This window comes from Aquila chrysaetos, chromosome 12 (assembly GCF_900496995.4).
Source record: "Aquila chrysaetos chrysaetos chromosome 12, bAquChr1.4, whole genome shotgun sequence".
NCBI classification, from domain to species: Eukaryota; Metazoa; Chordata; class Aves; order Accipitriformes; family Accipitridae; genus Aquila; species Aquila chrysaetos.
In genome coordinates, this window is record NC_044015.1 from 520,753 (window position 1) to 545,512 (window position 24,760).

General features: G+C 41.8%; 1 protein-coding gene across 2 annotated transcripts in view; it reads left to right on the forward strand.

Annotated features, from left to right (window-relative positions):
- The first annotated feature begins 987 nt into the window (after window positions 1-987).
- PTBP1 (polypyrimidine tract binding protein 1) overlaps window positions 988-24,760 on the forward strand; it is a 31,738-nt gene continuing 7,965 nt past the window's right edge. The window contains exons 1-9 of one of the 2 annotated variants that reach the window (XM_030032416.2): window positions 988-1,133; window positions 5,493-5,523; window positions 17,474-17,549; window positions 18,519-18,691; window positions 19,727-19,873; window positions 21,134-21,304; window positions 22,095-22,205; window positions 22,591-22,765; window positions 23,377-23,454. In XM_030032416.2, coding sequence (XP_029888276.1) covers window positions 1,126-1,133; window positions 5,493-5,523; window positions 17,474-17,549; window positions 18,519-18,691; window positions 19,727-19,873; window positions 21,134-21,304; window positions 22,095-22,205; window positions 22,591-22,765; window positions 23,377-23,454 — 970 coding nt within the window. In that variant the 5' untranslated portion in view covers window positions 988-1,125. The remainder of the gene's footprint in view (window positions 1,134-5,492; window positions 5,524-17,473; window positions 17,550-18,518; window positions 18,692-19,726; window positions 19,874-21,133; window positions 21,305-22,094; window positions 22,206-22,590; window positions 22,766-23,376; window positions 23,455-24,760) is intronic. The other variant, XM_030032417.2, reaches the window with a different exon arrangement.

Here is a 24,760-nt window from a genome sequence, read left to right on the forward strand (position 1 = left end):
TTCTCCCTTATTTTTTTTAGGGGCCTTGATCTTGTGGCACATGAACAAGGTCAACAATCATTTTGAAGGGAGCCACAGAAAGTATCTAACACAATTAAGTCCACTGTAGTAGGTTTAAATTTACTAAATTAGATGGCCCGGCACCTGAAAAGGGAATCTTCTAGAGGTTTGAAAATCCCCAAAGATAGGAAATCTGTGGTTTTACCTGTATCTCTGCAGAAGTTAGACCTACAGGCAATGACACACATTAAGAGTGAAACAAGCTTATCTAATTAACTACTGAGGTCCACCTGACTGGAAGAAGAGCTGTTTTGGCCAGCAAACGGTGTCGGGACTGTAACTTAGGAAAAATATTATCCTGATGCCTGAGCAGAGCAGGTAGGTGTTATGTCTTACCTCACAAGTTCTCTCTTTCTCTGTCTCTTTCTCACCCACTGGGTAATCTTTATCCTTAAGACATTAACTGCAACTAAACACTTTATCCTGTATCTTAAATAAAACTTTTAAGTGCTGTCTAGCGCCATTAAAAGTCCCCAGACTGGCAGTGCTAAATCATTAACCTAATTTCGGCGAGGCGCCCGCTCTCCCTTACTCGAGATGGCAACGGAAAGGAGTGCGCGGCTTCCCTGCCCGTAGCCAACATGGCGGCGTCGGTTGGGCTGCTCCCGCAGGCCCCGGCCCGCGCTGCGGGTGACAACACAATGTGCACGCTGGGGCCCTTGCCCGTATTAAAGATGGAGCCCAGCGCGGTTCTCCCATGCCCTGCCCCCAATCAAGATGGTGGATCCGTGTGGCATTTCGGCATCCTTCCCGCTCTCAAGATGGCTCCTCCCAGCCCTCTCCCTTCGCCTACCGAATCGCGCCGCGCACCGCCGCTTTGCACCGCCCCTCACCCGCCTACAGCCAATAGGCTTCGCGAGGGGCGCCAGGGCGCCAACCCTCGGAGGCGGGCGATCCCCGCCCCTGCTATCAAGATGACATCTCCGATAGCCAATGGGACGTTGGCGCGGGTGAGGCGGGCCGGGCGGCGCCGCCATTTTGTGAGTCTATAACACGGAGCGGTTGGGTTCGTTCCTGCTATTCCGGCGCCTCCACTCCGTTCCCGACGGGTCTCCTCCGTGTGCAATGGACGGGTGAGTCCCCGCCGGCCCGGGCCTCGGCACGGGCGGCGTCGTGCCGGGGGCCGGGGCGCAGCGTTGCCGGACCCTTCCCGGGGTGCGGAGAAGGGGGAGAAGGCGGCCGAGGTCCGGGACCCGCGCCGGGGGCTGGGGCGTTACCTGAGGGGGGGCGCCGAGGGGGCGGCCGGGCCGCTCGGCGGAGGCGAGGCGGGAAGGGGGGGGGGGGGGCGGCGGTTGCCGGCGGTGCGGCAGCGGGGGGGGTCTGCTGTGCGGGCCGCGCTCCCGGAGCCCCTTGCCGCGGCGGGGGGGGGGGGGGGAAGCGGGGGTGGCCCCTGCTCCGCGGCCGCCGCCCCGACGCGGCGCCTCGTGCGGACCGTCCTCCGCGCGCGCTCCCGCCGCCGCCCCCGCCTCGCGCTCCGCCCGGGGGGAGCCGCCGCCTTCCGGGGGGGGTGCGCCCCGGGGGGGGGGGGGGCGTCCGCCTCGTCCCCGCGGGGTTGGGGGGCGGGGGGGGGAACGTCCCTCGCGGGGGGCCCGGCCGGCTGCGAGCGCCGCGTGGGCGTGCGGCTGGGGCGGGGGGGGAAGCAGCACGGCGCGCCTCCGTGGCGGCCCGGCCCCGCGCGGGAGGGGGGAAACGGCGTACCGGGAGCGGGCGCACCTGGCGGGGGGGGGGGGCCGCAGCCGGGGCTGGCAGCTGATTCACGCCGGGGCCTTGCTCCTATTGTCTGGCGCTTTCGCAAGCGGGGGTGGGGGGGGTGGGGTGCGAGGGGGGGGTGGGGGGTGTTTCTGGCTGGATTTTCTTTTGTGAGCAGTTTTTCGGTCAGCGCAAGTTTTGCATCAGTTTCCAAGGAGCTGTAACGCTCCCGGGCACGGCAGGAGGGTCGCTCGAAGGCCGGTTTACATTGCAGTGTTACCTGAGAGGCGTAGGTAAAGCTGCAGCGGCGGAGCAGAGCTGTTCTCGTGCTCCCTCCTCTTTCTATTGTCCACTTCTGAACTCCTTCGAGATAAAACTTCCCTCCGCGACTGTTTGACTCGTCTCGTTTTTCTGGAGCGCGACTCTTTTATCTTGGGCAGCACTGATTTCTCTTTGATCACCACCTTGTCTGGTGTCTCGCTTCAGAAGTGTTTGCCTTAAAACTGATGTTTTATCAAGGCAACTCTGTCAGAAGCGAGGTCTTCATATTTCTCTTGTCTTGTGTGGCCCATTTTTTTAGTGATCTGATTTTTGCTTCATCTAGAGCGCAGTCGTTAAAATATTTCTAAAGGCCTCCGAGTAAGCAATTTGTTTTCCCAGAGCCTTAAGTATGGGAAGCCCAAATTAGTGCCTCCTCGCTTCTTGCCTCGGAACACTAGTCTGGTGAGAATTAGGCGTAGTCACATGTCTGGTTTTTTTACACACTGAAAAAGTGGCGTCTCAGTGTTGTTTTCATCTAAAAAAACCCATAAAAATCGTGTATCTTACAATTAATTTTTACAGTCCAGGATGCAGTTCAGATTGCTCTGCTTCTTTTAACAAGTTGCTCATCATGCTGAATGATATTTAAAAAAAAATAATCTTCAGCATATAAGATCATACATTTTAATGGCAAAAATCAGTTTATCAGCTGTCTTCACCATAGTTCCTAGGAAAGCTGATTTACTGTGTATATTAAAATAGTTGTTTGAATGTAGGAATTTTAGTATAACATGAGTCTTGGTTATCCATTATCTTTTGAAGATCTTGGTGCATGGTCTGTTTATCCTGTGAAAGCTGTCTCCTGTTGAAACTTGGAAAGCTGCTTCTGAAAATGGTTTTATGTTTTTGCCTAGCTGGCAGTGAGTGGCCTCTGGCTACAGGCTGCTTCTGTCTGCTTCTACCTAAAATGATATGTAGCTGTGCTTTTCAAATGATCCCGTTTGAATAAGTTGCTTTGTTAAAGCATGTGAGGAGTTCATATGGGAAATGCTGCTTTGGAAAATGACCTAGAGGTTTACTGGTGCTGCTTAATTTTTCCCCTTACTGAGTAGGAATTATCCCATTCCATGTAAAAAGTAATTTTTATGAAAGGCTTTATTGCCTGCTCTTTCAGAAATGAGGAAAGTTTTAATCTCCTACTTAAGATTGACATAGAAGAAGAGAAGGAAGCTTAAGAGACGATAATTTATTGAGGGGGTGTGTGAACTGGAAGTATATTGCACATTTCTTGAATAAAAATTCTTAAATACTGTTGGTGGTTGTTTCACGTGCCATTTGTTATCAAATGGGTTACAACAATATTCCAGGAATCAATAATTCTTGGCAAATAAAAATGCTCTTCCTGTTGGATAATTTTAAATACTATCCCCTGTTAAGGCTACTTTATGTAAAACATATCCTGTGTGTGAGGCCCACAAGAGGAACAGGAAGTAAGAGAAATTGCTCTGGGGTAAGTTCAGGAATTTTGGAAGCATGGGAGATTCCCTGTTCTTATTATGCTTTGCTGGAAATAATTTTAAGGTTATGAAAATCACTGGGTTTATGTATGAATTTTAACTGGAGAAATGTGTAGAAATGCGTACTCATAGAATATTTAGTAATTCTAATAGGATGATTATGATTCTTTAAACTGATACGTGCAGATGGGTTTCATTAGTTCATTACTGCTGGCCCTCAAAGTGCAGCAAAACCCATCTGTCTTCATTGGTGACCAGACACCAGGGGATCGTGAAGCCCGGCATTCTCATACAGAGTGTTCTTGAAGTAGTTCACTTGAAAAAAAGAAACTATCGCGTGGCTTCCTGGCAGCAGCCATTGGATCAGACTGTAACTCCAGCTGTAAAGTGCTGGGTTATGATGACATGGCAGGTTGGTTTTGAAGAGGAAGTATGAGGAGCTGAGCTGGCTCATACTTGTGTTACGGCTTATTTGTGGAGCTGGTGAAATGTGAATGACTTAGTAAGATTGAACAGTATTTAATACCCTGAAAACTTATGAGTTATTGCAGGAGCATAGGGAAGGAACAACTACTAATGCAAGTTCTCTAGCATTAAATCTCTTTGTAGAATTGTTCTTGAGTACTTCAGATTTCATGTTGCTGTTTTAAGAATGACTGCCCTGCCTTCTGCTTCTCTGCCATGTTTCCTTGAAGTTGCTGCAGGTCTGTTAGCCAGCCACTTTTGGATCCTTTACTTGAAGTATGGTCATCTATTTGAAAGATAGGAGTTGAAAAATGCAGTGCTGCATATGTGTCAATCTAAAATGATCATTTCTGCTCTCAGTTTTATGTTGCTGCTTTACAGTGGTTTGGAGTTACAAAAAGAAGATATAATCTTCAGTGCAAGGGTGTAACTGAAATCCTTAGACTGTCTTGAGCACTCCCACAAAAGAGAGTAATGTATAGGTACTGTACTACTCTGGAAGATTACCCAGGTACAACATGCCAAGCTGTAGAGAAGTCATTCCGATTCCGTCAGTAAAAGAAGTTGCTCTAAGTAGACGTGTGTCGTGGTATATGATGCTCGCTGCTGACAAGAGCTAGCACAAGTTGCTTGAGGTACAGCTAATGCTATTTTTCATGCTAGTTAATCAGGAAGTCTCATTTTAGGAGGTTTAAGCATATATGGTAGAGTTTAATAACTGCTTTTTCCTTCAGGTCTGTGTTAGGGAAAAATACTATTTGTTTTCCTACGCAGAAGAGAATTAATAGAGGAATCTTGTGTACAGGCATACCCCAATCTGGGAGCTGCCTGGACCTCTTCCCTGCTCTTTCTAATTGTGCTCTGTTAGTCTGGCACTGGTCTGGCTCCAGTGGTGTTAGCGTGGCTGGAGGGCTGCTGTAAGCCTGGCACAGACTCTTAGCTTGGCTGAGAAGACAGCCCAAACTCGGCGTGGTGTGTGCTGTCTGTCTGTGGTACCACTGGAACTGTAGCATTAGTAGTCTTCAGTATTGACTCGATAATTTTGCTAGGGATAGCTTCTTTGCAGCTTAGCAGAGGTTACTCCTTTGAGTATAAGGTTGTTAAGAATTGCAGAAGTGAATATTGGTGATGGAGTGGAGTCTTGACACTTTTGCTCTTGGTTTAGTCTGAGGTGGTGCTTGAATCGCATCACATTCCTGTGAAGAATGCTAGGCTGTGTTAACTGTGGGTTTCTTGGTCTTAGCCCCCCGTGGTACCCTTGCAAAAAGAGCAAGCTCCACTATAGGAAGTGGAAGAGCTGCAGTTTTCTAGCACTGCTGGGTCTTGGGTCTCCACCATCATCACCATCTAATAATTTTTCTTTGTATAAACTGTCCTTGGCTCACTTGCAAAGACAACTGTGCACTTTGACTTGCTTTTTTTCTTACTACTGTAAACTATGCTGGATATTTGTGGCAAACCTATCTAACTTTTTAATCCTTTTCTTTCTTTTTTCTACAGCATTGTCCAAGATATAACAGTTGGTACAAAGGTAGGCACTTCTCACTTTTTCTCTCTTTTTACACTGCTCAGCATCTGACCTAGTTTTAGCCTCACCAAATGTAGATCTTCAGCTTTAAAGGGTTTTTTTTCTGGTACCATGTAAATTGGTTTTAACCGGAAGGTAATTTAGTTTCATGTGCATTTAAAACTTGTATTATGGCTCAGCATTTAGCTCTTGGCGTTTGGACATTGATTATCAACTCTCAGAAAAGAACTTTACTGTGTTTAGAAACAGCCCTTTCCCCTACTAAAATGTCAAGCCATGCTTGTTATTTTTGTGCTAGACAATGCTTCTCAATGGAGAAATTGGTCTTTTTTCTTTTGAGAACTCTATTCCCTTTGTTTATGTGAATTCCTATTCAGTTATATGTCAAAAATCCTTCTGCCACAAAAAATTGAGTGTTTAGCTGTTGATTTTTATCTCTTGAGTACAGTAAATATGACCTTTACCCTTCTAGTCTCAGGTTTTGAAAGTGCAGACTTAGCCCTGAAACTCAAAGTGCTGACAGGAGCCTCCTTATCTGCTGTGCGTGGTAATAGGCTGTTGTGTTCACAGGATAAAAGCTCATTCCTGTGAAATGTTAAACTGGAATGTGCAGGATAGACTGGCACTCCTTCATGTATTAAAGGTTTTTCATTTCACTTTGTGAACATTGTAGCTAATGGTCTGGGATCAGGATTACAGTAAGTTCAGCCCTGTGAGTTCTTTTTATTAGATAGTGTGTGTGTGAATGTTGGCCCTCGAAGTAGTAATCTGCCAGTTTTTTTTAATGGCCCAAATTGTGTGTTGTTAGCATCTTCATTATTGACTGAGAGAGTTGCATGTGGCAACTTGAATAGGCTGGTGAAGTGATGCAGTGTGTGATAGAACTCATTTGAGGTAGAGCTGAGCTTGTATAGTGTGAGCTCTGTCAGGTCTACATAAGTGAAGTAGAAGCATTAGAGAGAATTTGCTCCTAGACAGCAAATAGTTTTTTGTATTGGAAGTACAAAATTAGATGTGACTGCTGTTAAGCATAGGCATGTTTGTTAGTGCTTTAGGGTTTGAGAAGCATTAAATGCATGAAGGGGCTCTATTTAATAGCAGTAGGGGAAAGGTTATTCCAACTTTATCTCATGAGAATCTGAAATTTGAATTAACTGTAGTGGCATGATAGTGTCTGGTTCTGGTTGAGAATGCTGTCTGCTACAAGGAGTTCAGTTTGCCATCAGAGGAGGAGGAAGGGCTTGAGCCTGGACAATAAGGTTGGCTAATAGTTCATAGCCATTATAAAAGGTGGACTATGTCATCTTGACTGCTGTAGAGCAGTTTGATACAATATCTTCTAGTAAACTTATTAATCTAGGTAAAAGTCCCCTCAGTTTTAACAATGTGTAATTTGCAGCTTTAGGTTTCTGCAGCTCTAAGAAGTGGTTTTACATAACTAAACTTGACCAGGAAGCTTCTAAAACTGTAATTGTAGTACACTCAGTGAATCTTGAAAAGCTTCAGGATGTGGTATTGTGTGCCTCATCACTCCCATCTGTGGAGTGATTTCAGTCCCTAGTTCAGTACAGTCAGATGTCTAAGATGAGGACTGAGAGAAATCCCATCCAAGTGCTTTCATTCCTAGCACAGGACAGAACTGTGACCACGATTGTGCCAGTTGTACAGTGGGGTGGGAAGTGGTGAGACAAAGCATCCATCAAAAATGAGGTTTCTTGTCAAGTCAGACAAGGCAGGTTTTGAGAAAGTTGAATCAAAATTTAAAGAGTGGCAGAAGCAAAAAGGGAAGTTGAATCATCTTGATAAAGGTAAGTTTTAAAATTATTTTTGACATAGCTGTGTTACCTGATTTTGTTTAAGTCATTGAATATGCTAGTGCAGATCATGTAATAGAAGTACATTCTTTAATGTTATGGTGTAACATGTTACTCATGTCATGGATTTGCTTAGGTGAGTTAGAATCCTGTTTGCGCACAGCTAGTAACAAAGCGAAGGCTTCTCTTATGCCTACATCCTCTACGTGGCTGTGTGCAGGCCAGCTACCTCCAGACAGTTTCCCCATACTCTGCTTGTTCTGTACTACTAAAGATCCTCTGACTGCAGGACTCTTGCATGGAGAGAGGTACAGGCATCTCTGTTTCAAAAAGCTGTGTAATCAAATCATGTATCAGTTGCTTCTTAAAATAGTTATCTCTGTGGTAAATGTAAAACCTCATTGGCTACAGGTCTTCTGAAATTTTGCTGTTGCTTTTGTGTTGCTTTCACTTCAATCTACCCTCCTTTGGTTTGCCAGTAAGTAGTTTGAAGGGACTGCAGAAGAAGGTTTCTGTAATATCATAGAAGCATTTCAGTGTTGCCTTTGCTGAAATAACTACAGTGATAGAACTCTGTTCATCTATCAGCATTTGTTTGATCCCTGGGGCATCACTGAAATCACTTCAAGGATTAACTGATTCCCCCCTTTCAGAAGCAGGTGTTCTTCATAATTGCTTGATAACTTAAAATAATGCTGTGGAAGTGTAGTTTTGTCATCTGCTGACTTTATAAAACATATACATAGAAATGAGATTCAGGTGGAGATAGGACTACTTTCCTAGTGTCTATTCTGAAAGCTGTGCTCACAAGAGCTTGCTGGCTGAGCTTCTAAATTAGACATAAAAATTTGAGCTGGAAAACTGTTTCTAATCTGCGCTGTAAACTTACTCATTCTTGCCATGTATGTACAACAAAGGTAGGAATGGTATGCCATCAAGTTTAAGGAATTGGAAAATTACAGTCCCCAAAAGCTGTCAGCTATTGTCATACTTGAGATGATATGTTACTGAGACACCAGTAGACCTTTTTGATGTTCTTGTGACTGGAATGTTGCAAAGTTGGAGAATTTTCAGACAAGTAGGAAAAGTGCCTGTGACTTAAAACATGGCTGAGCAGATTGTCAAAGATAACTTACAGTGACCTCTTGGTTGTCTTCCTGCTGTAAGTGTTCCCAGTTGTTAAGTTGAACTTCCAAATTGAGGACTTTTTGAAAGTACGTATCAGTTTGCTCTACTTTATTGTTTTAAAAGGGAGGGTGCTGGCACCTTTTTTTAGGATTTTCTCACATACTTAATTTACGTATTAAGGGTACTCACATGCACTTCTATTAATCATTCTGAGGTCTTCCTTGTATTTAGGTTCTGTAACTTCAGTAGTCCCCAGATGTTCTTATGGCTTACTACTTGAGCACTGTACTGCCTGATGGTCTTGTTTTTGATCAGGATGGTAATAGTAGTAGGCATTCCTGGGCTTCACATCTAGCCTAGTCCACAGGCTCTTCAGTTTAAAGTGTGTGAATTTGTTTAGGAAGCTCATTACAATTCTGGTTGGGGCTCTTGATTCACAGCCTTCTGGAATGTCCTGCAGATGAGAAACACATGATTTAAGATTTAGTTCTTCCATAATTTCATTGCTGTCTGAAAAGGAAGGAAGTGTATGGCCTTAAGATGGAGGCACTGTATTTGAACTCTAAGGTACTGGGTCTGACCCTTGCAGTTGCCTCTTCCAAGTAATTTGATCAAGATCACTCTGTCTCCTTTCCCTTCCTTTAATTTGCCTAGATATCACTATCTCTTTAAGCTGCAACGGTCTCTGAGCAGGGCTGACTTAACTAGAAAGAGTATGAACTATGATATGTCGTTATTCTTTAAGTGAAATTGTGTTTCAGTGATTGGAAAAAGTCTCAGAATAGTTTAGGTGCTGAATAATCTTGTAGTTTCTTGGTTAAGTTGAGCTCTTTTTGAAAGATTATGCTTCCAGAAACAAAAAGTACACTTTTGTGGCATTTGAGAAGTTAATTTTTAAAACAGGGTTTGCTACAGTGTGATACGGGCTGACTGCATAGAAGTGATTTGTGATCAAGCCAGGATCTTTGCCATGGGAACAGTAATTATGGCTTCAGGCAGCAGGCCAAGAATGTTGTGAGGAAATTCCAGTCCCCTCCTATGGCTTTAGTTAGAGGCTGCAACAAGCTGGCTCTTGTGGCCTCTCCAACAGGCATGATCACACATGTAAGCCACATGTTGGTAGCAAGGTACATGGATGGTAGTGTCTTTTGCCAAGCATGGTGTCGGATGGATTTGGTGAATAGCTTGGTCTAATCTGTGTTAGTGTTGCATGCAGTTTTTATGCACCTGCGTCTTCAATTTATAGGTAACTGTCCTTTGCAGGGCAATTGGTAAACCCTCTGGTTGGGTTATGAAAACTGTTTAAATCTGTATTAAGTTTTAACAGGAGTTTAAGCTATTGGTTGAAGCACAGGTGCTAAGCAAGATTGCTACCATAGGCTTATCAGCTATCAGATCTGTTTAAAGCAGTTTCTCTATCACATCTAAACCAATTTTTATGTGGAAGCTAGCTCAACTTATTTGCACTTGGAATGGCAACCAGCTGTGACTCCTGTTGTAGATGAAAATGAAATTGTGTGAGACTTTCTAGAAAATGATCAGTTAATGAAATGGTTGTAGAAAATATTCCATTTTAACCTCAGGTCTACTTTGTCCTCAACCTGTGATTTAAAAAAAACAGCAAAATATTTAACACACATTAATTTATTGAACTTTTATCTTTTTAATCACACAAGTGTAGGGATAGACTCTGGTCTCTGAGTCACATCTGTTTCAAGTATTGTCCAACTAGAAAATGTAGATGTGCTGGTGCCACATTTGTTGTCACCTCACACTAGCAAGAACAGTAACCATTATTTAATTTCGAATTCTACGTGGTTCTGGTATAGCTGTCTTCCAAGCTTCATATGAAAACTTGTTGAATACTGTGCTTAGTTCAGCAAGTGTGTTTTGGTAATCCCAATGTAATGATTGCTCAGTGTTTGCCAAAGCAGATTGTAATTATTACACAACCGCAATTTAGATGAGATTGAATTAGTGTGGAGTTCCTTCTAAACCTGCATGTTCAATTTGCCCTTTACAGATTTGGGCACAAAATGTTCTTTCATAGGTTCCAGTTTCCCGAAGTGACTCATCCAGCAGTATTTCTTTCTGATAGTATTTGTATTAAGCTTTACCAAGGACCTGTCTGTTCCACTGCAATGATTTAAAAAGCTCAAGGTTGACTACTAGTTAAGTTTCAACTTGGGAACAGTATATCATAAAGCTTGGGTGTGTGCTACCCTACAAAGCCAGAATGACTGCATTACTGCAGTACTTGGAGTTTAGGAATTTGGGGCTATTTAAAATGGCCACACCTTTTATTTGCTCAAAGGGCAGGTTTGTTTCACAGAGTGTCTCCATAGTAGCAAAGACTGAGAAAGAAAGTCAGGGAGGGGCTGATGAGATGAGTGGGTTGAGGATCCGGCTTCCTGCTAAAGCTGGTGTGTGCTTGAGCTCATAATGCATCTTATTGCAAAATCTTGTGTTGGGTTGTATGAGCAATTGCTTTAGTGTAATACTTAAGTTTCCAGTGTCTTTTAGGAACTCAAAAAAATCTCTGTGTACTATAGAAATGGCAGCAGCTATTGTGGCAGTACATATGGTAGGAAAATTTTCTTAAGGACTAAATTCTTTGCAATGCTTTGACCAACTAACCTAGTTTCAAAGATACTGAAAATGTGTGTGTACCCAGTATGCTATTGTGAATCTTAGTGGGAAGTTTACTGTGCTGGCTCTTTTGTGAAGGTATTAGACTAAATCTTGTCCAGACAAGAGTGAGGTTATAACAATTTTAAAAGCCTTAAGTGGTAGGTGACAGGTGTTTGCTGGCCCCAGCTGAACAGAGCATGTTTTAAAAAAAGTATGTACTCTGAGCCTGCCATGTAGGCTAATGCCTCCACCACAGATTCACTGTATCAATGTAATATGCTGACTACAGGGTTGGATTTAATTTGATAAATGACACAGGGGTGCAATGAGCGATTTGGTGAAATAAATTTATTTTTGGCCCCCCCCCCGCTTTTGGTTCCAGTCAGATGATAAACTGTGTCAGAGGGGCAGTAGAGGGGTGAGTGACACACTGAGCTTGTTAACTGCTGCTTACAGACTGGTGGGACAGCGGTATCACACTTCACTTAGCAGTCTTCAGGATCTTGTAAGTTATTTTGTGTTGATCTTAACTTTCCAACTTTACTAGGACTGAAGGAGGATGCATTTGTATGGTGTGTTCTGCAGAGGTGCTTTCACAAAAAAGTTGACTCATGCTTTCTGTTTGTCACCCAAATTGGAATGTTTCTTTTCACACTGCTCTACCTTTAAATGACTAAAGAGTGCTTGAGGTGGGGGGCAGGAAGAGGGGTGCATGGGGGTAACATAAGCGAACCTCACTGGAATTGAGTCTTCTGTGGAAGACAAGGAAAACTGGCATCCTTCTCCCGAGTGGTTTAAATTTAGGTCCATTCCTAGCTCTTGAATCTCTCGGCAAAAAACTGTAGGAATGTAACATGAGTGAATGATGATGTCATCAGGCTGGATTGCTCGTATTAGTTTCTTCGCAAAGTGATTTGAGCTTTCCATTCCTCTGGGATTGACCTCATACAGAGCCCTTGAAGCATACTTCAGAGGCCCTCCATTCTTTCTGTGCTCAAAGAAATTTTTTTGCTGCTTTGATCAGACCAAAGGGTTTCCGTGAGCTTCTCAATGATTTGTGTGTCATTTTGTGCGTAAAATACTGTGGTCGTCTCTTACTGGGTCCAAAATCTTTTTATAAACGTAGGGAAAGTGAAGTAGAACAATGCTTGCATGCTCTGGTAGGGAAGAGTTACAAAACTTCTGTCAGAGGGTTTTTTATCTGAAGTTAAGAAAAGCAGACCAAGGACTTCTAACAGTACAGATTTTTGTTAGCTTTTGTTTTCAGAGGTGGAGGAGTTCCAGGTGCAGCTTTGTTGCCTGCTTTGCTTTTTGTAAGTGCTTGTTAGCTGATGGCCTGTATGCCTCCTAAATCTATCCTGTCCCTCACAAGAATACTGCTGATACTGGTATCCTTAGTCTGTTTAAAAATTGTTAGAGCAATGTAAGGTGTTCCATATCCAAAGGCAGAGAATGCTGCTGCTATGAAGGATTTCCTCAGTGAGCCAGGGAAAGAAATAGTTTTTTTGTAGATCTTAAGCTTGGCTAGCCTGTAGCTTGCTGGCCACTCTAGTCATTGTCCTCTTCCTTCCCATATGCCCAGTCTTCTTGCTGTTGCTTTAATTTTGCTTTCTGCCTGTAACTTGTTGCTTTCTGAAAGTTGATTAATATCACCTGTTTGTCTTGAAATTACTGTTTTTGTGGTTGTTTAGTTTGTTTCTAGCCTTTTGCACAGGCAGAATGTAGTTGATCTATTGTAATCCAATTAAAATAAGTGACTGGATCTTAAGTAGATAAAGGATTATATAGGGCAGCTGAATTTCTGTAGTGCTTCTAGGTGTGCTGGTAGAAGCTGAGACAATCTCTGGCTTCATTCCAAACTCTGGTAAAGTTCAGGTAAAATCCTAGTGACAGTGAGACAATTTGTAGTTTTCATATGAATTAGCAGTTGCTTTTTAAGCTGTGAAAGCCTAGACAAATTAAATTAAAAATTCTTAGAACTTAATTGTTAACACTTTAAAGCAAAACAAGCTTACAGGCTTGGGGGGTGGTCAGAAAAGATAACTTGGAAAAATATGAAATAGCAGAATTCTACCTTGCAGCAGACTGTCCTTCTCCAATTCAGAAAAGGGAACTAAAGAAGTATTGATAGCAAGACTACACGGAGCATGGGTGTTTTATTAAATTAATGCAGCTTGAGCAATAGACCTTTTGTAGCTACGAGTGTTGCAGACAAAAGGAGGCTGCTGTCATAGAAACGCTCCCAGGCAGTGTTTTACCTGGTAGTAGTATGCGTGCTGACTGGTGATTTTGGTGGTAGAAACAGCCGTACCCTGGTCTAGGTAAGGTCTGGCAGTGTAATTTCAGAAGTGGTATTTGCTTCCTATGAACAGGAAGAGGAGATTTGTTAGTTCAAATGAAGAATTTTATGTAGAGCAGTGTTACTGCTAGCACACTGTTGCTTCTGTTAATCTTGTCATAAAAATACCAGCTGCAAAAGAATTAGCTAAATGGAAATGTCAACATAAATTAATGCCTCTTGTGAGCAGGGATACGAACTTCAGAATCTGAAGAACTGTGTCTTGAATGAAGCACTGCACAGCTGGGCCTCCCCATGGTAGGCAGAGAATAAAAAAAAGGTAGAAAAGTAGTGTTGTGGGTTGATGCTGGTGAGCAGCTGAGCACCCATACAGCTGTTTGGGTTTGCATAGTTTTAAACTTAAAGTAATACTTCAGGATCAATAGCTTTTCCAATATAATTCAAAACACCCAGTGGATATGTTATTGGTGAGAAACTCTTCTAAACCTTTTAAAACAACCAGGCTTCCTTTGGTTCCTCTGGCTCTACTCAGTTAGGATACTTGGTATGGAGCATTTGAATTTATAACATGGTTTTAAAGCTTATTCATAGCTCCTGACAGGTATAGGAAAAAAAAAAGACATTAGAGTCTGGAAGGAGATTATGGCAGTCACTGCAAGTGTGAAGACAGACAACTGATACAGGTTCATGCTGAAGTTCCTGAGTGCAGACTAACAGAGTGCTTGTTTTTGATTTGCCTCCAGTTGGGTCATTCAAAAAAAAAAAAAGTGTCAATAGACATTTCTTGTGGTTATCTGAGATCAGCTCCAACAGTAATGGAGGAGGAACAAATGCTGATGAAAAGTCATAGTTGGTGCAACTTTATTCTGCTGTGGGAAGCTTGGCAGCATGGGTCTGTACCCATGTGGGGATGGCAGCGCTGTGTAACCAGTGTAACTTCTTCGTGCACTGGGTATGCTCCTCTTAGGTTTGCACTTTAAAAGCCATTCTTTTAAAGGGAGTCTCTGTGGAATAATTTTTGTATAACTGCACAATACGATGTATTTACTGCTTGTGTTTCCTCATATAGAGAAGAGACCTTGGAATAATTGTAGTTTTCCAACTGCTGCAGTGTTCCCTCTTCGTTTGCATGTACTTCCAGCTGGGAAGCTTACAAATTGACTGCTGCTTCTTTTGATGTTGAACAATCATCCCCCTCTGCCTCCTGGCTCTGGTCACAGCGGGCAGTGTAGACTGTCTCCAAGATAAGAGGGGAGTGGATTTGAAATTGCTCTTTCATTAAAAAAACATCGACATGTGGAAACCAGCAGCAATAAGCATTCCTTGTCAAAGTGCCCTGCAAGTACATTTTCAAATATGTGAGAAAATGTTTATTTTAAACAAGCCATTAGGAAAGTTAAATTTGGGGAATTTAAATTCTTTCCATAATAGTATAAATGTTTGTTTTTCCAGTTTATAGTTTCCTAGTGTTGCTTCCATGAGAGCCAAATATGTGGCTCATTCTCCTGGTGTTTCCATGATGGATTGCAAGGGCTGCCCGAGTATGCTTGCACAGATGGATTGATTCATATTGGGACTGCTGGAGTTCTGTATGTTCAGAAATTTACGAGTTGTTATTTAAGAACATTTTTTTAAGAAGTTCAAGGCCCATTAGGGCTGATGCAAGGGGTTTCCTGAGGCCAGTAAACACTTGTCTGTGTTGGTAGGGCTTTTGTTTGCTGGTGAGTGGTTCTTGTAAATAGCTGCCAGTTGTATCCTGGGCCACAGAAAGTAAAGCTGTACCTGTAGTGTTTGCAGCAGTTAAGGCACAAGAGTGTTTTTACAGTAAACTGGTGGATTTTTTTTTTTAGCCTTGGAATTATGCATTAGAATCATCAAAAGGATGGAATCACAGTCTAATAGCCTCCCAGACTGGCTTGCCTCTTGCTGTACACAGGAATCCAAGTGCTAATTAGAACAGCTGTTAAAAGGCCTATTCCTAATTACTATACCATGTTAGAAGAAGATGACCTTGCTGGGTGCCCATAGCCTTTGTGGAAGTTGGTCAGTGCTTGCAGGTGACCAGAAGCAGCACATGAACTGTGGTTTTGGAACCTGGCCTAATTTCTTGTGTTCAGGACATCAAAGTCCCTGAGCCTGTCTTTGAAGAGCTAGCAGTGAGTAGTCAAACAAGAAATTCAAGATTTGAGGGGGAAAGAAAAAACCCAAACCTGTGTCTGTAATGCGGTGTTCTGGGGCTTCTGTGTGACCTACTTTTCCAACCTGTTTGCTGGGGAAGCGAGCAGAGAGCTTTTGTTGTCACGCAGATACTGTTTCTGCAGGTGCCACTAGATATAGGGCATGGTGGAAGGTAGAGTGTCTGGTGGCCACAGTGTGAAGCGGGGTATGTTTCCATCAAGATGGGTGGGAGTTAGCCAAGGCAGGGATGAGCTCTGTTCTTTTTTTCTGTTGGTGAAAGCTTTTTAGTGTGGCATTTCTGTGTTAGAGTGATGTAGAAAATTATGAGAGAGTGCTTTTGTGTGTTAGATTTATATTATCATGTTTGCTCACAGTTTACAATGGGATTTGAAGTCTTCTATGTAACTTACTTGAAATTAAGCCATACTGATTTTAAGCTGTATTATGTATATAAGTATAGATTGTGCTAAGGAGTAATTTGTAGTCTTGTTTGCTTTTGTCTTAGTAGTGTTTTTCATACCTCCTACTTAGGTTAGGCTACTCTTGGTCAGTTGAGGTAATTTGGGTGAGTTTACAGGGAATGCTGTAATGAATTGAAACATATACATGGTGTACAGTAATCTGTTCCATAGACCTGTTTAGCTTTATGTGCAGGGAATGGAGGAGGAGTGCCTGCAATTCAATAACTTTGTGCAAGTAGATGGAATTACACCTACAGCTACTAAAAGCCTAGAATAAGTGCATTTCTGTAATTCTGTAATACCAGTTTGTTTAGGTAGTCGAATTCTAGTAGAAACAGCTCATCTTAGAATTTTTTATCAAATGCTTTCTTCCTCCATAGAGTTGAAATGCACAATGCTGCAGTAAGAAAAATCAAAGAATCAAGGTGTTGGGATATGCTGTGCTACTCACAGCTTTTTGTTTTGCAAGTAGCCATGTTGACTTTATCGTAGAACAACTCCTAGTGTGAGAGGCAATAGAGGATGGGATTGCTAAGATTTTGTACCTGTGGTACTTTGGTTTCTCTGCTTCAGAATGCTAGCCTGTCTTTTGACTTAAATGTGCTTGCGGAGACTTTATGGTACTGTAGTCCTAGAAGCTGTTGCTGGTGTTCTGGGGATTGTGGCTAGAAGACAACAAAACAGTGATCAGACTAGTTTGCACTAGAATGCAAATTACTAAATGTAGACCTATTTCTGCTGTAAAATTTGAAGAGTAGCCTTTTGCTAGTAGCTAGCTTTGCTTTACTGATCTGCCCTTTTTTGGGGTAGGAGGGGGAGGAGATCCATTTCTTTCAGGTCTCAATTTCTGAAAGTTACATCTTCTGCTTGTAACTGGAAAATACACATCTTGGGTTCATAATTGCCAAGTCATACACCAACAGTTTTGGCCAGCTTCTGGTAACTTGTCTTTTGCTTAAGACTTCCTTACTCCCGGTAACCCCCAGTAAAATAATATCTGTCCTCTTGATGAACGCCAGGAGGCCTATCTGTTTTGTTATTCCTGATCAACTACAGTATTGTTCTAGCTTAACCTAAAAGAATGAAAATCTTGTCTGATACGAGTAGTCAGAAATCTGTTTTGTTAGGTAGACTAGGAGAATGTGAATATCAATGCAGAACGCTGCATTTAGTGGCTTCAGACAATTCCACAGTGCTTCAGCTTCTAAGATTCCTAATGCTTAGCTGAAAAGAGAGATTGGATGGTGCTACTCAATTACTAAATTGGATCTTACTTATACTTAATTTATGGAGGTGAAGTTCACAGCCCACTGTCAGTATATTTTCACTTACGTTTCTGTTCAGCTCCTCTGCAGCTTAATCTCAATTTTTCTGCTTTAGGAGTACCTGAATAGAATTTAGTAAAAATGCTGTCAGTTTACCTTTCGTCTTTTCTTTTCCAGCGGGGATCTGACGAGCTTTTCTCTACTTGTGTTACTAACGGACCCTTTATCATGAGCAGCAACTCTTCTTCTGCAGGTAATATTGCCTATAAAAAAGAATAACAATTTATATTGCAAATACTGTGAGAATGTCTCGTTTTCCCCCCACTTACTCTTGATTTTAAAATCTGTTTATTTTTAGTACTTACTAGGCCTTTTGTAGGACAGTGCTGAATAATAATAGACTTCTGCCCTATACCCTTGAAAGGTTAGTAGACTGAGTAAAATTGTTGCAGGACAGTTGCTAAAATGATTTTACAGAATTAAAATGTGCAGGTTTTGCTGTAAATTGTTACACTTAAAGCACAATTGAATTTCATGTAGGGTTATTTTGGCTGTATGTTAGTTTGCTGCTATTTGGGAGTCTTACACCATCTAGAGGTTAGTAATCCCACCCAAGGCAGTATCCTTGGGTGCTCAGGCCAGATTTTGCCCTCTGCTTGTCAGTGTCTTGAATTGTCTTTCTTTGAGCTACCATTGTCTTTTGACTCCCTTCATGGTCTGCCAGTGGCCTCCCTGCCAGACTGCTCATGTCTTTGGTGGTGTGCTGCTGACAGTCTTTGCCATATGTATAATCCATCTGATCTAAAATTATGCTTTGGTTCATATTTGTTTTAATATCACTTGCTTTAAGATGTCCCCTTCAAACTACTTCATTGCCAAGAACACCAGTCAAAGTGAAAAGGAATAAAGCAGCAGTCTAGAATTAGTGGCTCAGACCTACACAAAGTAGAAGTGTGGGTGGGTGTGTACTGTAAACAGGCTGTAAAATGGCTGCTGGAGAGTTGATTCCATTGCAGTGGCATTCAGCTATGTCACTTGCATCATGTAATTGGGGGGGGGGGGGAAGCCATGTGTCTTCAGACTCTAGTTAAATTAGACTTTGGAATTTCTCTGTAATAGAGAGTAATAACTGGATGGGGAGCACAAACTGTATGTCAAAAGTTGTAAGTGTGCATATTCTTTCAAACCTGCTCTAATAAGCAGTAACTCTTGCTTTTTACAGCTAATGGAAACGACAGCAAAAAATTCAAAGGCGATAGTAGAAGTGCTGGGGTCCCATCCCGAGTAATCCACGTCCGTAAACTCCCCAGTGACGTCACAGAGGCAGAAGTCATTTCTTTGGGCTTACCTTTTGGCAAGGTCACCAATCTTCTAATGTTGAAAGGAAAAAATCAGGTATTGTCTCCATAATTGAAAGCAGGGGTTATGTCAAAGGCTTGATGAGTTTGTCATCAGTAAACCAGATCTGAGTTGTTTAAACAACTGTCATGTATTAGGAGTCAATAACTTCTGCATACTATTATTTTACTTTTCCATGATTATCCCATGAGCTGTAGAAAATACTGTTTTCAGGCTGTACAAGGAGGCAAGTCCATAATTATAGGTTGTCACTTATAATTAGCATTATGCCTGGTTTTTAAATTGCAGATCAGGTAAATTATTTGGACAGCAGTGACATGAGTTGGCCTTTTTCACTCACAGTGGCTTGACAGTTGAGTAACCACCAGTGTAACTTTGCATATTAAGGACACCTTTACAGGTACAATAAATTAGCTGAGTAAAACTAAAACACTCTTGGGTAATGCAGAAGGTGTGCACTAATTTGGTAACTGAAATTGTCTTGCAAATTAAGGAGTAAGAAAGCAAGCCAACTTTTAATCATTGCTTAAAATACTATGTCTAATCTTAATTATGAAAATGTGCCTCTGATATATTGCATGGTGTGATTATGTGTAAGTACTTAATGGTTACAATCCCTTACATTTTTGTTTTGAAGTAGAGAAGACCATAAAGGTATGGAACAGTGAGTGAGCTTACTGCTCTGTAGAGAAATATGGGAAGTTGCTTAATATCATAAGTGTTAAGAGTCTGAGTTATTGCTGTATTTTTGTGTTCTTGCAGACACTTCTGTCATTGCCAGTTTCCTAAATATATGTAGCAAGGAGATCTTAGGATGAGACTGAAATATTACATTAAATCAGTCTGGACAGTGTAGATCCTCATCTGTTCTATGTACAGTTGGTTCTTAAACAGTTCTGTGTACAAAGACTTGCATGTAAATGCAGCTGTGAAAATCAAATACAGTTACAGTTCAGCTGGAAGGTCCTCCTAAAGTTACCAATTGCCTCATGCTGTTGTGTACTCTTAATGTTGTCTCCTAGTGTGAGCTGCTTTGATAATATGTCACTGTTGGGTTTGATTTCTGCACAGGCTTTCATAGAAATGAATACAGAGGAGGCAGCCAACACCATGGTAAACTACTACACCACAGTCACTCCAGTCCTTCGAAGCCAGCCCATCTATATTCAGTTCTCCAACCACAAGGAGCTTAAGACAGACAACTCTCCAAACCAAGCAGTTAGTTTTTGTTCTTTACATTGTCATACTGGTGGGAGGGACCGGCAGTTCTCCACTGTTTTGATTTGTGCTGCTGGTGTAGGCCTGGGAGGGTTTTGAGATTTGGTTTAACTATCAAAGTGCTAAACGGAGCATACTAGCTTCTAGTTTGTGGAATAAGGTCTCCCATAATAGCTTTTACCCAAAGTCTCAGTGGACTGTTAAATGAGCTGCTAAAAATGCCTTAATGTCAGGGGAAGAAAATGCATAGTGAATATGAGATCATGAGAAGTGGTGTTTTAGCATTCTTTAGTTAGAAACAGTAACTGAATACCTGTCTAAAGACTTAATTAATGTCTTGTGCTTTAGGACCTTTGTTTCTAATATTTGAAAGTTTTATATAAAATGAAGCTTTGATGGGGCAAAACTTGTGTCTGCAGTAGAGCACAATCTGTTGCTGGTAAGTGCTAGCTTTGAGGCAGGCAGCACTTGAACACAGCAGTTCTTAAGGCTTTGTCTGGGCTATCTAGAGTTTCTGTGCAAGATACGCTCTGCATAGGGTAAAAAGTTCCCTTTTTTGGCTCAACTGCTCTTGGCAATCTTTCAGGACAGGAACACTGGAAAGAAGTTCAAGTTACTTGTGCCTCCTTATCAGGGGTGGCTGCTGAGTACATCCAGTTTGCCTCCTCTCACTTTTCAGGCTGACGTTCATCAGGATCAGAGCATCTAATGCTGTGCAGATGAAATGCTACTATTCAGTGCATCTAACAAAGCCAGAATCTGATGCACAACAGTGAGCGCATCATAATGTTATATGTGTGAGGGGGAGTCTACAGGAAAACTCCAAGTCAGTTTTCATTCCTGGATCCCTATAGCAGATGTGCATTAATCTTTCAGCCTTGTCAGCCTCTGTAGTGTTCTGGGGGTGGTATTTCACCCCAGAAGAGCCTAGCTTTTCCTTTTTTTTTTTTTTTAAAACAATGGAGTAATTTTGCTGCATCAGTAGATGCTGAGCGAGGTTCGAGCAGTAGCATAAGTACTTCATATTTTATTTAGTTTGTATTTTTGCATTGCTCTTACTGATTGAGGTGGTCTGTCTTGTCCATGTTTAAAACAGGCTAAAGTCATTGCATCCCCAGCCTTAGGAACAGTAAATTGCTTTCTGTTGTTCTGCTAACTGTTGAGTTCTGCTAGTAGTTTGCAGATAGGAAGCTTGAGAATAGCTGAATGTGTATTTTTGCAAGCAGAAATGTTGGTCTAACAGAATGTTTGGTTCTGCAGCGTGCCCAGGCAGCTCTGCAAGCAGTGAATTCTGTTCAGTCTGGAAACCTAGCGCTGTCAGCCTCAGCTGCAGCAGTAGATGCAGGAATGGCAATGGCTGGCCAGAGCCCTGTCCTGAGGATCATTGTTGAGAACCTCTTCTATCCTGTCACTCTAGATGTTCTGCATCAGGTAAAATATGTTGCTGCAACTTCTTGAAGATTGTTCTGGAGGAGGGGGTAGCAACAAACAGTGAATTGTTGTATTTGCAATGTCTGTGTTCTAACAGCATGTGGTTTTTATCTGTATAATTCAAGTTCTGAACATAGCTGTCAAATTTCTACTTTCTGGAGACCCTGACACCTACACAAGATTCTTCTGGTTTTGGTCCCAATCTGGCCAGACTTTAATTTCCAGGGATTTGATTGCTGGTCCATTTTAGTTGGATTACAGTCTGGTACAGTGCAAGGGACAAATATTTATGTTTTCGAGACAGCTCTTCAAATTCTGTTTAGGGTTTAGCAGAAGTAGCTACTACATGTCCTTGTGTGAGGGTAGGGGGAAACAAATACTGTGTCCAGGAGTCATTTAGGCAGTAGCCTATATGGAAAGTTCCTGCTGACTGCTGTGGTTGCTTAACTTAATCTTCATGTTTAAAATGCAAGCTTGACTGCATTTAAGTATCCCTGAAATTCTTGGAAAAGTTCCAGTTTGTGAAGGTGTATGTGAATCTTCCTGTGTAAGAATTAATAACAAACAAATTTAATTGAGGGGGCAGTTCAGTCACCCTGATGTTCTTCTAGTCTGATGCCATGATGCAAGTTAAACAATGCCCATGGAGTGGTTTAAAACCTTAAATTTTTAAGTTGGAAAGCTAACAAGGTGAAAGGATAACTTTTGTTTCTGCTTCTAATAATGGAGATCAATATGAAGTTAACTTACTGGAAATGAAATAACGAGATATGCAAATATTATCTTGCAGATTTTTTCCAAATTTGGTACAGTCTTGAAAATAATTACGTTCACGAAGAACAACCAATTTCAGGCCCTGTTACAATATGCTGACCCTGTGAGTGCTCAGCATGCCAAACTGGTGAGTAGTATGCTTGCATTGCTAAACACCTGAATTATTTTAACTTTTAGGCTTGCTTTTATTAACCGAGGTTCAATGTTAGAAACTAGCATTTTGGAGTATTTGGTGATCTCACTAGGTTAACATGAGCATTGCCCTAATGGTAGATCACATGTGCGAGTGGGAGGGAATTTCCCCACTGAGAGCAGTATGGCTAACTTGGGCGAATACTGGAGGGGATAAAGTGAAGCAGTGTTTTCTCCACACAAAGCAAGATACCTGCTCCATCTGAAGATACACACTGGTACCTGGGATGATGTAACTAACACCTCCTCTCTTCAGAGGTTTATTGCTGTGATCTTAGTACAAATGCATCTTGGATGAAGAATGATTTGTTTCCTTGCAGTCTTTAGATGGACAGAATATCTACAATGCCTGTTGTACGCTGCGCATAGATTTCTCAAAGCTCACAAGTCTCAATGTAAAATACAATAATGATAAGAGCAGAGATTATACACGACCAGACCTACCTTCTGGGGATAACCAGCCCTCTCTTGATCAGACCATGGCAGCTGCTTTTGGTGAGCATTCTTGAAGTGGGAGCAGGACAAATATAACTGATAATGTGTGTCAGGTGGGGAAGGTGAGGGGATGTAATCCTAGTGTATTTAGCCACAAAATTTTGGGATACAGTGTGACTAATGAGGAAAATTGGGAAGCACTGAATTGGACTAGGGTAAAATACTAGTAGGAGCATATGGATGTGGGTGCATGCGACTGCTTTGAAAGCTCTCCATTTGGGTGCGGACTATTTAAGGTTTTCCAGCTGCCTGTGCTTCTAGTGCCATCTGCTGTTTTGCCTACAGTATGGACTCAGGGATAATTAGGGGTTTTGTAGCCTATACTTTGAAAACTGTGTTGTGGTAAGACAGTTACAGGAGCTACTAGCTTGTATTCTGGTCAACAGCTATATTCTAATAGCTATTTCAGAACAGCAGAGTTAGAGGAGGAATAGTTTTTGTAATTTCTTGAAGTTCAGTGTTACATTAGAGGCATTTTTTAATTACTGTTTATGTTTTAGGGTTTAGCTTTCAACTAAATGCTTATGTTGAAGGACAAATCAAGATGTTCCAGCGAAGTCTAGAGTTTTGTTGCTATGGGTGTCTTTGTATAATGTGTATATCTTTCCCAGGTGCCCCAGGAATAATCTCTGCTTCTCCATATGCAGGAGCTGGCTTTCCTCCTACCTTTGCAATTCCTCAGGCTGCAGGTACTGTATTTCGTAAGTTGAAATTTTATATAGGTTTTCTGTTGCTGAAGCATCTTGATGTTTTAAAGCTAAGTAGAGATTATTTTTGGGGGGGCTAGTCATGTAAATTCTAAATGCTGGCACTTAAGCGTAGAAGGAAATGGTGTTTCAGTACATAATCTCATGTGAGTGTGCAGCTGTAGCACCTCTGGCTAGGCAATATCCCAGTGACAAGAGGAAAAGTGGGTAGTAGGATGGGAGAGACAGTAAAGGCAGTATTTAATAATTAGGGGAGATGGGGAGGAGATCAAATTTCTTGAACTTTGAATTTCCTCATGTGGTTGCAGAGGTTGGGAACTCACTTTGACAGCCGTAAATGTGGTCAAAAGCAAGGAATCTTTGTTTTTTCCTAAATATTTTGAGTAAAGCTAGTATTTGAACGTGCAGCTAATTACACAGTTACAGTTGCACTGTGAAGTTTACAGCTCATATTGCAGGTAACAAATTATTGCTACTTACAGAAGTAGCCAAGTGTCTGAGAGTAAAGACTTTGGTTCTATATACATTCATTGGAGTGCGAGACTAAACAATTTTTGCTTTGTTTTTCATAGCATACCAAGCTAAGTTGACTTTCTTGTAATGATGGAATTTCCTTGCTTATGACAAACAAGCTCAGATCAAACTGTTGAACCATTAATGTTTTGTTAATATCCTGTCCTGTTGGGGAAATACACAATGCCACTTTGAAAAGTAATTTCATTTAATTGATTACTAGCAATTGTTTCTTGAACTCCAAAGCTCTTCTCTTTGGAGGGCTAATACACTGAGGTGCCAGCTGTTACTGTGAGCAACCTAGAAATGCCTATAAATAGAACTTCAATGTTTCTCCATTCAAGAAGAGATTAGCTGATGGTAGCATGCAATATCTGTTATATGCATGGTTAAAAAACAAAGCATTTTTGGCATGCACTGGTTGGAAAGACCCTTACAAATGCACTGTTTGCAATACCTTTCCTGCACCAACAGAGCTGAGGCTTTGTGCTGATTCTGCTTCTTGTGAAACATGCAGAATATTGTAGTCAACAAGGTAGTGCTGAGAGGCACCTGTTAAGCACCAGGCACTGCAAGAGCAAAAACTATTAGAAATTATAACATTTCCTGCAGCACCAGAATTGGAGGCTCCTGTTACTCTTAGAATATATGGTCACTGTGTTTTGAATGATTACTTGCATGTTATAGAAGGTGTGCTCTTCTCCCTTCTGGTGCAGCAAATACACTAGAGTACGTGCTGTTAATTTCTTTACTGGTTAATATTCTTTAATTTCCA